Below are 14,638 nucleotides of genomic sequence, written 5' to 3' on the forward strand. Positions count from 1 at the left end.
GCAGAAATGTGGCATGTCTGTCTTGCAGATAGTTAGGACTTTTATCGGTGGTCTTTTTGTTGCATTGCACTTGGTTACTTGGTTACATGTACAGTACCTGTGACAACAAGCCACACATCTCAGCTCATCTCATGTCATGCCAGTATCTCTCACCTGAGGAGTCTCCCAACGGCAACGTCCTGCCAATGTTTGACAGTAGGTGGTCAATGTTTGGAACAGGCTGTACGTCCTGCTGGTCCTCTGGTGTCTGCAGAAGCAGCAAGAGATGGATGACAACTTTTATCGGCTAATACAGAATGTTGTTACACCAGGTTGAACAACACTTAAGTAACTGTGTACAACCTTTTGTTTGCACCAAAACAGTAATTCTAACTATTAACATCTGGATGATGAGACAGAAAGCAAAGACTCTCAAGAACTCTGCTTGGGGCTAATTCTCAAGGGTGAGCCCCCTTATTAAATGTAATACATATTTAATATGGTTATAAAAGAGAAACAGTACCTTCTCATCCTTATCCAGCTCATCACTGAAGAACCACATATGCTGTAAAAGCACAGAAAGAAAACTTAAAAACGGGATCTTCTATCTTGTCTTAACTTTGTCAAGCGCTAAATGGAATGTTTCAACATTATTTGTGGCATAACGGTGATTACCACAATAAATTGTCCCTCGCCTCTTTAAAAAAGCCAAATTTGTGGTTACAGTAATGAACTAACCATGGAAGTAAATGGGGCCAGTGCATAAACAATAAAATAACAGACAATGTTTCAAAAGTGTAGACACAAGACGTACACACTACTTGTGTTTACATGATTTAAGTGTGATAAAATCAGGGATTTACCAGAGTTATGGCATTTACGTCACCATGACAACGAAGTTGTGAGATTGGATATAACTTTACACAGATAAGGTTAGTAAGCAATCTTATCACACTAAAATCAAGTTAACACGTATAATGTTTACATCTTGTTGCTATACCTTTGAAACAGTGTTTATTTTAATGTTTATGCACTGGCCCCATTCACTTCCACTGTAACCGCCTTGCTGTAACCACAATTAATTTTTTTAGATAAATGAGAGACGAGTCAAAATTACTTTTTGTGGTAATCAAAATAATGCCATTAATGCTGCTAAATGAACTTAACTTGTATTAAGCATGGAGCATTCCTGTTTTCTCCCCAATTTGGTATGCCCAATTCTCTAAGTCCTCGTGGTGGCGTAGTGACTCAACTCAGCTTAACCAGAGACTATTTAGCAGAGATGGGCCACTTCTATTTAAATGAATGGGAGAAATTGGAACGCCCAACCAAGAAGCTCTGAGCGCCCAATGGTCAGTGTGGATGTAGAAAGGAAGTCCCACCTTACAGATAAAAGAGCCAATCACCTTTTAGATACATCTCCTGTCAAATCAGCTCGCTAACACACATGCGCATTAGCTATTCAAGTTGGGAAAATTGCGGTTTAGTGTAATATGAGGTAAAGAAGCACAATTTATGATTCCAATATTATAAAATTTTATTGCTGATTTGAAATATGTTCTTTTTTCTCCCCTTTTTTTCCCCAATTTGGCATGCCCAATTCCCAATGCGCTTCTAGGTCATCGTGGTGGCGTAGTGACTCGCCTTAATCCGGGTGGCGGAGGACGAATCTCAGTTGCCTATACGTCTGAGACCATCAATCCGCACATCTTATCACGTGGCTTGTTGAGTGCATTACCACGGAGACGTAGCACGTGTGGAGGCTTCACGCTATTCTCCGCGGCATCCACGCAAAACTCACCACGTGCCCCACCGAGAGCAAGAACCACACATTATAGTGTCCACGAGGAGGTCAACCCAATGTGACTCTACCCACCCTAGCAACCAGGCCAATTGGTTGCACAGGAAGCCTGACTGGAGTCACTCAGCACGCCCTGGATTCGAACTTGCGACTCCAGGTGTGGTAGTCAGCATCTTTACTTGCTGAGCTACCCAGGCCACCGAGCATGGAGCATTCCTTAAACTTGAATCTGGAAAATTCAGTTAATATTTAGGTAGGCAAGTCAGAGAGAAAACAGACAAAAAAAGCATTTTGAATAGGACTTACGTGCACAATGAGATTCTCTATGATCTTGTAGCGGTCTGGCATGTGAGTGACCATGTCTGTCATGTTGTCTTCTGAGGTTCGCACCAGTGTGGGGCCAAACACCAAGGCCAGGTTCCTGGGCTCCATCTAGAGAGCGAAGAGAAAAGGGAGTTTATTCAAAGTGACAGTTTTATCCCAATTTTTTCTTGAATATTAAAATGATTGTAGACCAGGTAAGCCTGGCACAGCAAGAACCTTATTCTTTTCTGAATGGTCTGCAACTGTTTTCAGGTGACCAATTAGAAACTTCAGAGTGTGGTAGTAGTGATCTGGAAGGTCACGTATCTAAAAGGGACAAAAATAAACGCAGATATCACAACATTTTGGTAACCAACTGCAAAAGAATGGAAAATAATTAATAAAAAAACTGAATGGCACATACCAGTTTCCTCATAGTTTTCAAACGGTTTCCTGCATCCTCCAAACGGTTGGCATCAATGAAGTCGTTATATTTATCTGCAGATAGAGGGCAGCAGTGAGCTATTTTATGAAATGTAACGCCCATTCAGTCTGACACCCATGTAAAGGCTTTGTGTAAAAGCATTAAAGAAGGAGCTGAATTCAACATACCATCTGTAAAGAGAGGTTCTGGAAGCTTCCTGAAGAAAGACTTTAATAGACTGCTGATGACGTTCAGGTCTTGCCATCTCTGTGAACAAAAAGAAGGGATCCCACAGGGAAGAAAAATTGCAAATGAGAATGAATTGTTTCTCCTAGTCAGAAATGAGATTAAAAGGAGAGCACACTGAGACTTTTTCTCATCTCCTGCTTCTCAGCTCATTCTCCTGAGAAAAAGACTCCAGTAATATCAAATGTTCTCAACAACAACAACAACAAAAAGTAAATCTCAACAATGTCACAAACTGTGCTCAGGTTTGCAGAGAAATCTGTAATCTGGGCTGGGGTGGGCCTGGGCCCATCCAAATTAGACCCAGGCCCACCCACAATATTACAGATTATTCTTTGACTTTAAAAATATATTTATAAGATAGTTTAAAAAATGCATAAATTCCAATTTCTGAAAGTGTGAAAGAACTGTTTGAATGTATCGCCTTTCTGTTATTAAGGAAAATTTGGTAAAAAATTGGGCAAAAATTTGTCTGATCCATTTTTATTGAGGCCCCCACAAAAGTAATATCCTGGCTACGCCCTTGGAGACAGCTTTGCTGTCCAGAATATCCATATTCATTTTACTGTATGTCAACAATTTTATGATTTGTGTTTTTTTGTTTTTTTTCCCTATAGAAGTTTAGGATTAACATCTGTGATAAAGTTGACATTATATGAAACATAACTTAAAAACTCAATGAAGTCTGCCGAGTTACAAAAGAGCAATACGCAATAACATGAGCAATAAAGTTTTCCTCTGGGGTTTGATTGCTTTTCTGATTTTTCTTTTTACTCCCTCATCACCTCTTCTGCAGTGTTTATGTCCAGGCCCTTGTTGAGCTGGTCCTGAAGAGAAGACACCATGGCATTGTTCCCTGGCACTCTGTAGATGCCAGTATATTCCAAACCCATCTCCTCCACCAAACGACAGCAAGTCTCCACTATCTGTGGGACAAACTACACACAAACACACACACACGTTGATGCGGCTATCTTTATGAGGACTCTCCATAGATATAATTATTTTTATACTGTACGAACTATAGATTCTATCCCCTAACCCTAACCCTACCCCTAAACCTAACACTCACAAAAAACTTTCTGCATTTTTACATTTTCAATAAAACATCATTTAGTATGTTTTTTTAAGCAATTTGAATTATGGGGACACTAGAAATGTCCTCATAAACCACATTTATTGCATAATACCCTTGTAATTACCAGTTTGTAACCTAAAATAAAACCTCGTAAACCACCCAAACCCGCCCGCCCACACACACACACACACACACACACACACACACACACACACAACACTTAAGAAATTATTACTACATCCCTCTGTCAATACTAATTTATACAGGTCTATTATACAGCATTAGAGTTTAGTTCTCAATTTACCTTATTTTTAAGTCTTCTGGCCCCTTCATAAGAAATCGAATAACAAATGGGTGTGACATAATACATAATAAACATAAAATATGGCCAAAACTTTCAGAAAAACCAACTGCCATTGGTCCACGTCATCGGTAGGTGTGACCTGGAGCTTCACCTACTTTGAGGCGACAGCTAATTCCCATTCAGTCAGTTAAGATCATTCAACATGAACACACCAGCGTACAGAGTTATTGGCGAGCTGGTGCAGATTTACCTTCATTAGTATGATCGTTCGCGTAGACACATTTACCAAGACCATGTCCATTAGTCTACAGAAGAAATCATATCTACTCAAATACTCTTAAGTACCTATTCACTCTGTTGTTTGGTATGCTGCTTCGCTCATGTGCCGTCTGCATCGAAAGCCATTCACACATTCACCAAAGTGAAGAGATGCCTATCATAATTTTTTTTGTGTCTGTTTTCTACCCATTAACACTCTTTTAGACACCCATCTTCGCAGTAGTATCAGTGTCGTCATAAATATCGGCACATATTCTGGCCAAGTATAGCATGTTAGCACTTTAGTGCCATCAATGCAAAATGTAAACAAGACAAATTACACATAATCTAGTGCACATACGTATATTACATTTAATCATTGAGTAGTTACATCTCACGTGAATTCTTCTCATAGAATGAGGCATGAAGTCATTGATAACACATTTTAATATCATATTAGTTTATGTTTTACATGCAGTCTTGAGTAGTCCTCATATTTAAATGAACCTCTAAACGCCTCCCACAGCAGCGTGGCCCGTGTCTGAATGGTTGCAAGCATTATGTTGTTGCTCAGCTTTTTCAAACTTCTTTTTGACGAAGAAACACTTTGCCTTGAGTGCACCGTGCCTCTGTGGTAATACTTTATTTTACAGTGTTACACATATTATATGTTACTAAAATTAATTACTGTTGTAATAACTTATGTAAATACACTGTAACACAGACAGAGTAAAATAAAGTGTAACCGATTTAAACCTAGTTTTTTCATAGATACAAACCCAGTTATTTAGGTTTGGTTTAGAGAGACGGATGTATGCTTAAGTATGCTTTAAGGTGAAGTGTGTAATTTCTGTGCCACTAGCATCACTGAGCAGAACTGCAAAAAAATAATGACTGTTTTCAAAATAGGTTTACTGAAAACTCCCCCGTTCACCATTGGTCGTTCAAACAGAGAGTTCAGCCCCAAACTCACGCCATTGGTTTAGCCAATGTGTCTATGTCAGGATAGTTGGGGGGCTCAAACAAACACAGCAGTATTTTGATAGCACCACACTGTGCTTACACTGTTCAGATAAATCAACCTACAAATGGTTGTGTCAAGCTCTAAAGTAATTTTGCATTTCCCATAGGGGAGCACTAGATCAAGGCTCTGATTTTAGCATTCGTACTGACCTTATTATTGGCAGCATGTGGGCAGTCCTCCAACCTCACTCCAAAAGCTTTTGGACCAGTTTTCTTTCCCTTTTTCATGATGTTAATGCCCCATGGAGCCTTAGGGGGATTACTGTCATCTATTATAGTTGGGAGAAAGTAAAAGATTTGACATAGAGAGGTTAGAGATTTAAAAAAAAAAAAGACACAAGATACAAATCCATATTATTCTCAGTATTCTTTGAACAAAGAAGTTATTTTCATTTTGCCATTTTTCACCTTTATTTGATAGGTAAGTAAGGGAGAAAGGGAGACAAGAAATGACAGGAAAGAAAAGGGGGTACAGGATCGGGAAAGGTCCTTGAGGTGGGACTTGAAATAGGGTCGCCTGTGATGCTACTGCACCATATGTTAGAGCACTGCCCACAAGGCTACAGCTGCGACAAGACTTCCTATTTTGAGCAGAGAGTAGGTGAAGGGGTGGGGCTTAGTATCAGAGCGAGTTTATCATGGTTCACTGAGATCACCTTTCCCTGGGGTACGGTTCACTCCTGATGTGTTTTCGGTCTTTGAGATTAGGAAAGGTGGCATCATCCGATGGATCCTAGGAGAAGTATCTGGCTTACTGCTTGTTGGACTGCAAAAGGAAAGAGATAAGATGTATAATAAACTGAAACACTAGTTATAGTTGGCACATCAACAACATAATAATGGCATCACCACACCATAAATACCATTAGGTAGGAAAGAGAAATCACCTCTGTTTCCTATAGTCATTTAGCCTCTTATTGATGAGAGCCTGTCTGGAGAAACCGAGTTCCTGCACCAGAGAACAAAGACAGCTTCTTATTTAGCATCCTTTATATTTTATTCATTTATGCATGCATACACATTTAGAACAACTGGCAAAAAATCTCTGAGCTGTGGGCTATGAGAACTGTGAATATATAAAATACTTTTCACATGCATATGAGTTTGAATACAAGGCAGAACTTTATTTTGTTGTTCTTGTTGTTGTTGTTGCTCGAAGCTCTTAAGGTGCGGTCACACTAGACTTTAAGCATACAAAATTACTTTGGATCCAGCAACAGTATACTTTTGTTTTAAATAGGGCTGTCAATTAATCAAATTAATTACATGATATGGTAATTAATTAATTGAATTAATCGCAATAGCATAGACTCTATATAGCAAAGACATTACATTTTTGTGGCAGAAGAGTAAATAATTTATTAGACAATCCTAAAAGTGGCTTTAGAAGTCAATATATTGTTTGCTTTACAGGACATGTTCCGTCTATACACATGAGCACTTTTAGAGCGTCTCACAGTGGTTTTGTTGTGTTTAACTGGTTTTCAGCATGTCTTGCCATTAAGGCTGCATGTTTAGGACGCTGTGTCAAGTTAAATTTAGTTTGAAACTTGAAAAAGTCTCAAGACACCTGCACTGTTTTCCGTCCAGCTGTCTTCGAACAGCTGTTGGTTTGTTGCCTGTTCAGCTGGAGCTGCGCTGACTGTCCCTTGTTGACTGCAGCTCACAAAAACATGAATGTGAAACATGAAGTACTTCAAGCATGAATTGTTCTGTTGGCAACAACATTCTTTATTATGGAATTTACATGCAGTCAGGGGGCATGATTAATTGTGTACATTTTAATAATATGTTTTTTTATATATATAATTAATCACACTGAATTACCATATTAAATCGACAGTCTTAGTTTTCAATAAATTATATGTTGCAAACAAATAATAATAACTTTGAAATGTTCAAATATATGGAGAGGTCATTGTTAAAACATATGTCCTCCACTTTTGCTGCAATGCATGCAGCTTTACAGTTTATATTCTTTGTATTGAGCCAAGAGGTCAATCTGTGACATTTAGATCCATTATTGGTCAGTCATTATTTGCCAAACTTAAATTTTGCTACGCAGCAACAGACAAACCTTTTTCGCATGTGCATGTGTTTCAGCTATGCGTAAGAATGGAAGTAAATGGAGCACTGGTGTGACCACACCTTAAGTCACACATTCGTGAAACAACAAACCTCGTTGTCAGTCTTGCTGTTCTCTCTGATGACTCTGATCCAGCTCAGCATGTCATCCCTGTCCTCCGCCTGTAGCAGGTACTCGCAGAAGTCTTGAGTCGTCAACCGCAAGGTGTGCTTGCGCTTTGTCTCGCTGTAAGCGATGTCAATCAAGCAGCCTCGAATGCTGATTGGCTGCTCGTCCTCCCCTTGGCCGTTGCCGTGACTTCCTGCTCCAGCCGAGTGAAGCACCGCCTCACGCTTGTCCTTGAAGAGGAAGAGCGAATGGGAGCGCAGCACAGAGAAGACACGTTTCCATGGCCGCATGCCTCCACCCACTTTCTGTTTACAATACAGTCACCAGAGGATTTAGGAAATGTGTGAGCGGTCACACAACCACAAATTCTCAAAGGCTTAATATAATTAAATGTTAAACATAGCCGTAAACACTACACTTAACCCAAGGTTCAAGTATGAACAGTGTGAAACATGGAACAAGATAACTCAGGATAATGTTAACCTAATAAAAAACTCTGAAAACAAATGACAAATAAGCAGATTCATGCCAGATAAGGGGGAAAGCGGGTGTCAGACCTTTCCCTTCTCAGTAAGAATCTGTTTATAGTGAAGCCAGCCTTCTTTCCTGATGTCAGAGAGAGTGATGCTTCCCAGTTCAGAGGTGGAGTGACGTTTAGAGCGTGCTTCCTCTGCCACTCGAAGGCTCTCCAAAGACTGGAAAAACATGCAAGAAACACACTCTCTTCACTTTCCATTCCTTAATAGACTCTTAATGGATAAAAACTACTGTCTGTTGGGTATAGAAGGGAAGAACTCACTCCATCTGCAAAAAAGCTTTTCACCCTTTTTGGTAGTCTTCTGTAAAAGGAGAAGACAATGTAATCAATAACAGACTTCTGTCAAAATTGACATCTACAGGGTAAATCACAACAGAAAGAAACACACTACATACATACATTGGCCCCAAACTGTATTTATACACTTAAGCAAGACTTAAAGGGATAGTTCACCCAAAAAGGATTTACTCACCCTCATGCCATCCAAGATGTGTATGACTTTCTTTCTTCTGCAAAACACAAACTAAGATTTTTAGATGAATATTTCAGATATGTAGGTCCATTCAATGTAAATGAATGGTGGCCAGAGCTCTGAAAGTCCAAAAAACATAAAGGCAACATAAAGTAATCCATATGGCTCCAGTGGTTAATCAATGTCTTCAGAAGCGATATGATAGGTGTGGGTGTGAAACAGATCAATGTTTAAGTCATTTTTGTGCTATAAATTTACTTTCACACAGTCATCCTATGCACGTTCACTTGAGTTCTTCTGTTTTTTGCGGATTCGCATTCTTTGTGCAAATCACCACCTACTGCGCTGTTATATGTAAATATGATTTATTTATTATTTTCCTTTGGTTTATCACTCCCTTTTTTTCTTTCTCCTTCCTGCCCTGTACCAACTAAAGCCTTAATCAGCCAAATAAATGGACACTGCATCTACTTGCACTTCTGCAAACAATTTGGGATGGAATTCATAGACACTTAATCATCAGTCTTATAGTTCGTACAAAATCTTTTTCATTTAAACATAGGCCTCCAACACCTACTCAGTTGACTTACTTAAATCAAGACTTGTATTACACATAGATAACTAATACTGATGTTGTATTCATGCTGTTTAGCCCCACGGTGAGCCTGGCTTCTCCCAAGGTTATTTTTCTCCATAATCTGCATCTTATGGAATTTTGTTTTCCTTGCCACGGTCGCCTTTAGCTTGCTCACTGGGGGCCTAAAGACTATAAGTTTTAAGGCATGCTTTTTAATCTCGTTATTCATTATAAATGCACAATGAGGACTTTAATAGCATAATTTTCAGTTACATCATAATTTTCTGTAAAGCTACTTTGAAATGTGTTTTGTGAAAAGCGCTATACAAATAACATGACTTGACTTGACAATAGGTGGTGATTTACACGAAGAAAGTGAATTGGCAAAAACAGAAGAACTTGGTCCTCTCGTGAATGTGCTAGTAGGGCTGGTGAAAGTGTAGATTTATAGTAAAAAAGGACTTCAACTTTGATCTGTTTCTCACCTACACCTATCATATTACTTCTGAAGACATGGATTAAACCACTGGAGTCTTATGGATTACTTTTACTCTGACTTTATGTGCTTTTTGGAGGTTAAAAGTTCTTGCCAACATTCACTTGCATTGTATAGACCTACAGAGTTGAGACACTCTTCTAAACATTTTTGTTTGTGTTCAGCAGAAGAAAGAAAGTCATACACATCTGGGATGGCATGAGTGTGAGTAAATGATGAGAGAATTTTTGGGTGAACTATCCCTTTAAACACATCTGAATGTCATTGCATTAGATGATGCTAGAGCTTTTCTCAGAACTAACTTTACTTTTCAGAGACATTTTTGTAATAACTTTCAACTAACTGGTCTAAAGCTCATTTTTAGTGGATGTATGAAGTTCCCCTAAAGTATGAAGTTCCCCTCATGTTCACACAGGCGTCCTAGAAAAGTAACCACAGATGTAGCTCATCACATTAACTATGGACATGTTCTAATTAGTTTTGTCTTAATTTTGAACAATATATCTACAGTTTTATAATTTAAAACCTATTAAACTTCTTTTTGTAAAGTGTTTGGCTTGAAAAGTGTTTTTGTGCTATATTTCTTTAAAATAAATACCACTTGGTTTGACATTTATATATTTTTGTATGTCCAAATACTTTGTGTGACCACTGTAGAATGTATTTTCACACTTTTAAATACATAATGCAGTAATCTGTATTTCAAATATCGAAACCTCAGTTCTATTAGAGGAAACTGAAACTATGCCCATGCACAGACACTACTAAAATAAACCCTAAACACATCTACTGAGAATATAATTTAAAAGCTGTAGTGTTGTGTGCCTGAGTAGCCTTGTAAAGAGACAACAAACAGTATGTTATGTGCACTGGTTGTTCCAGAGAACAAAGTTGTGTTATTTCCGATAGTCCTGTGACACCATTCACCCCTTGCACTCACGTGAAGACGCGGCCCTCCTCCCTGAAGGTGTTCAGGCCCTCGTCACATGACTTGGAACGCTCTGTAGTGATGGCCAGCAAGTAGGAGGAGCGTCGGCTGTTTTTGATGTTGCCTGTTAAAAAAGACAGTGAAGTGAGGGACAAAAGAGAAGAAATGCATGAAAAAAAAAGAAAAGAAAGAGGAGGTGGCGATGGATAAGACAATCAAAAGGACGAATACAGAAATTATCTTCATGACTGAGTTTAGAAAAAAATAAATTAAAGGAATAGTTTGTTTACTCTCCTTAATTTTGTTCCAACCCTGTATGTTTTTTTATGAAAAGAATTTTGAAGAATCTCACCGCAAATCTTTTCCATACAAAACCAGTTCATAGTTACCATGTCTGTCAAGCTCCAAAAAGGAAAAAAACGCTAAAAGTAGTCCATACACCAGAAGTATTCATATAACCAATGACAAATCAAAACTAAGTCCACATAACCAAAATCATTAGTCCCACTAAAATCAAATTTTATTCACAAATCATTAAGTACCTTTCAGATCAAATATGGCACAGGTGGGGGGGGGGGGTATCAGTGAATAATTTAGTCAGTTCATCGCACAAAGCTTATCCATTAATTTCTAATATTTTTATATAATTTCATTAGAAATACTTGGAAGCACATGTAACTTAACCTGTACACATATAAATATCAAATGAAAGGCAGGGATCTGTAAAATATCAAACAACACAAAATTAAACTTACAATTTTATTTCCCATAAAAACTGCCTATGAAAGTTGTGTCCTCACTTTGCATCACTTTGCATTTTATAATCTTAAATAAATCAGACAATGTCATGGTCAGCTATAACTTTGAGGACCCCTTTACCACTTTCTGCTCATGGTGGATGCAACAGTAGGACACATAGTCTGGTAAGTTTAATATTTTTTATATTTTAAACAAAAAAATTTTAAGTCTCTGTGGTCATGTCAACACCGTCATCCCATTGTGATAATTTCTGTTAAGAATTGTGGGATAAATTCTGGCATTTTAGTTTACGTTATAGAGGCAGCTTTAACTGAGGAAAAAAGCAAAATGGCTCCTGAGTACAACACATGGTTAAGATGGAAAAATATTCAATTTTGTCAATACAGAATTTTCAGAATAGTGTGCAAACAGAAAATAAAACAACAAAAACAAAAAACGTTTTTTTTTTAGAACTCCTTTACTGAACACCATTATTTGATAATTAGGTAACACTTTACAATGAGGTTCCATTTGTTAGCATTACTTCAGAACATTAATTAAAGGTGCTGTAAGCGATTTTTTTCATGGAAAAGTATGCAAAAAAATGTCCTACTCCCTTAAAGACTTTAATTAAATAAGTGTCCTGAGATATCTCACTGGTCTCTGTGACAGCTGTAGACTTTGTAAACAGCAAACAAAAATGTGTCTGCGGACCGAGGACATTAACGCTTTTCACCTGTCAATAATTTTTCTCATTCTCATAGTGTTGTATTTGAAGCAGATCATTGAGTCTGTAATTCATAATATTTGTCAGTTGATGGCGCTATTGTGCCACTGTTGAATTTAACAGCCACAGGAACAAACAATGCTGCACTTTGCTCGGTTTTGGTCTCAAAATTGTCTTTGGAGGGCGGATTTTGGAATGAGGAGGCAAGGCTAATTCAATGGCTCAATCACGTAAAAGCTTCAGAACGCTAAAATCGCTTACAGCACCTTTAACATGAATTACCAATGAACACTTTTACAGCATTTATTAATCTTGGTTTATGTTCATTTCAACATATAGCAATAAATGTTTTCAATCAAAAGTTGTATATGTTAACATAAGTTAATCCACACTGAAGTAACATGAACTAACAATGAACAATTGTATTTGTTAAACTAACATTAACAAAGATTAATTAATGCTGTAAAAAATACTTACAGCAGTTCATTGTTAGTTCATGATACCTAATGCGTTAATAAATGTTAACAAATGGAACCTTATTGTAACATGTTACCGATAAAAAAGACTTAACATTCATGCTTTATAGTGTGTCTGACCGAGTTGACAAATTACAGTGAGACGTAAGTTATGAAGCGAATAAATATAAGTTTAAAAAAAAGATTACGTGATTCGTAAGCTGAGACCTTTGTCTACAAATATATCAATTTCAGGTTTATTTAGTATAAAATAAATAAATAAGATTTAAAACATGTTTCTCCAGCGGACTAATTTTATGGTGATTTTTTTCCCCTTTTGGGAGCTTGACAAACGTGGTGACTTTGAACTGTTTCTATGTGGGAAAGAGCAGTGTGAATTTTATTTAAACTTCTCTTTTTGTGTTCAACAGAAAAATAATAGCATATGGATTTGGAACGACATGAGAGTGAGTTAATAACAACATCACTTTTTTATTTATGGGTGAACTATTTATTTAAAAGTGTTACAATGCAACCCAAATTACCAAATACCAGTTGGAAGGCTGTGAACTTTTGGAAAACTTACCAGTCATTAGTAATATTTGCAAAAATTTGTCTTGATAGCTGTTAAATTTGTAGCCTGTGTTGATAACAGATGTGAAACAGGGGAAAATGATGGATGTTAGAGACACTGAGTGGCAATGACTGAAGACAAACACCGATATAGTGACACAGTTACAGAGTAGAGATATTGAAACAGAGATGAAAGGGTTAGATGAGATATTGCTAAAAGACTGCATGGCAATCAGCAAGATAACAGGCAGTGTGATATATGCTGGGGGGAGAGACATAAGTAAAAAAATAAAATAAAATAAAATAAAGAAAAACATGAAAAAAGACTCTGATATCTACAGGAAAATTAAAAATGTGCGTATGCGATACGATGCTGGTTTTTGATTGACAGATGACCATCAGAGCCAACAGTCAGAGAGAGAGAGACAATGAATGAATGAGACAGATGACAAGTGAGATAAACTGTTGGACAGGCACCTGGCAGATAGGAAAAAAAAGATCACCATGGTGATGCCTAACAGACCGTACATGCATGTGTGCTAGAAAACCTACTAAGACGGGACTGTTCATTTTTGTAGAAAGATTATAATTCAGAGGGACATTAGAGCGCAACAGTCTTGTGACGGAATCCTACACTCTCAAACTACCAATATATTTGTATATTTTGCTCAAAAATGGTAAAATATACTCTATACATAATTTGGGGGGGGGGGTAAACTATCCCTTTAAATCAAGTCTTGTTCCTTTATCTCTTTTTTTCCAGACTTTCTTTCACACACTTAAATCCCTGTGGAGAAAATGAATCGTAAAAATACTTCTGGAACCAAAGCAACAAAAGAAAATGCATTGTTACTGTTGCGCTCTATACAGGCTTCTGTGAACGGAGCTGGATTTGGGTGGCAAGGAGCGAGGGACTCACTGCAGTCTGTGTAGAAGAGGCTGGTAAGGGGAGAGGTGAGGATGGGAGAGACAGGATTGGTGCTGTGGGCAGACACCTGGCACAGGTTGCTGGACACCACAGAGGATGCTGGCACATGGCGGGCACAAAGGTCTACACTGGGACTGGTGGGCTCATCTATTAGAGGAGGTGAGAGTTAGAGGGGTGAGGAAAGTTTTAGTGGAAGATGCTGGGAAATAAGGCACAAGGTGCTCCACAAGACAAAGGATATAAAAGCATTTAGTCTTCTTGAGTTAAATATGGAATTAAAGGTTCTAGTAAACATGGAATCCTTTGTAGCAAGCAGTACCCCTATAAGATGACTCAAGATGGTAACTAGGCCCTTGTGGAATATATGGACTTTTTTCACATTTTATGCACAAATTGTGAGGGGAAGTCTGTGTACATCTGTGAATTAGATTGAAATATGGTGAAATGTGTTGCACAGAGCTGAGAGTTGTACATTCTTATTGTTTAGCTTAAAGGGTTAGTTCACCCAAAAATGAAAATTCTCTCATAATTTACTCCCTTACACCCTCATGCCATTAAAGATGTTTATGACTTTCTTTCATCTGCTGAACACAAAG

The 14,638-nt window shown here is 37.9% G+C and overlaps 1 protein-coding gene across 3 annotated transcripts in view; it reads right to left on the reverse strand.

Annotated features, from left to right (window-relative positions):
- Positions 1-14,638, reverse strand: part of LOC127426858 (rho GTPase-activating protein 23-like) — a 70,461-nt gene that overhangs the window by 7,225 nt on the left and 48,598 nt on the right. For all 3 annotated transcript variants that reach the window (XM_051673896.1, XM_051673895.1, XM_051673894.1), the window contains exons 8-22: positions 14,034-14,189; positions 10,634-10,745; positions 8,410-8,449; positions 8,168-8,305; positions 7,595-7,915; positions 6,304-6,365; positions 6,073-6,182; positions 5,567-5,685; positions 3,539-3,691; positions 2,696-2,774; positions 2,508-2,581; positions 2,321-2,410; positions 2,087-2,212; positions 503-544; positions 154-247 (exon numbers count right to left, since the gene is read on the reverse strand). In XM_051673896.1, the coding sequence (XP_051529856.1) occupies positions 154-247; positions 503-544; positions 2,087-2,212; positions 2,321-2,410; positions 2,508-2,581; positions 2,696-2,774; positions 3,539-3,691; positions 5,567-5,685; positions 6,073-6,182; positions 6,304-6,365; positions 7,595-7,915; positions 8,168-8,305; positions 8,410-8,449; positions 10,634-10,745; positions 14,034-14,189 (1,716 nt within the window). The remainder of the gene's footprint in view (positions 1-153; positions 248-502; positions 545-2,086; positions 2,213-2,320; positions 2,411-2,507; positions 2,582-2,695; positions 2,775-3,538; positions 3,692-5,566; positions 5,686-6,072; positions 6,183-6,303; positions 6,366-7,594; positions 7,916-8,167; positions 8,306-8,409; positions 8,450-10,633; positions 10,746-14,033; positions 14,190-14,638) is intronic.

The sequence above is a fragment of the Myxocyprinus asiaticus genome, chromosome 36 (genome assembly GCF_019703515.2).
Source record: "Myxocyprinus asiaticus isolate MX2 ecotype Aquarium Trade chromosome 36, UBuf_Myxa_2, whole genome shotgun sequence".
NCBI lineage: Eukaryota > Metazoa > Chordata > Actinopteri > Cypriniformes > Catostomidae > Myxocyprinus > Myxocyprinus asiaticus.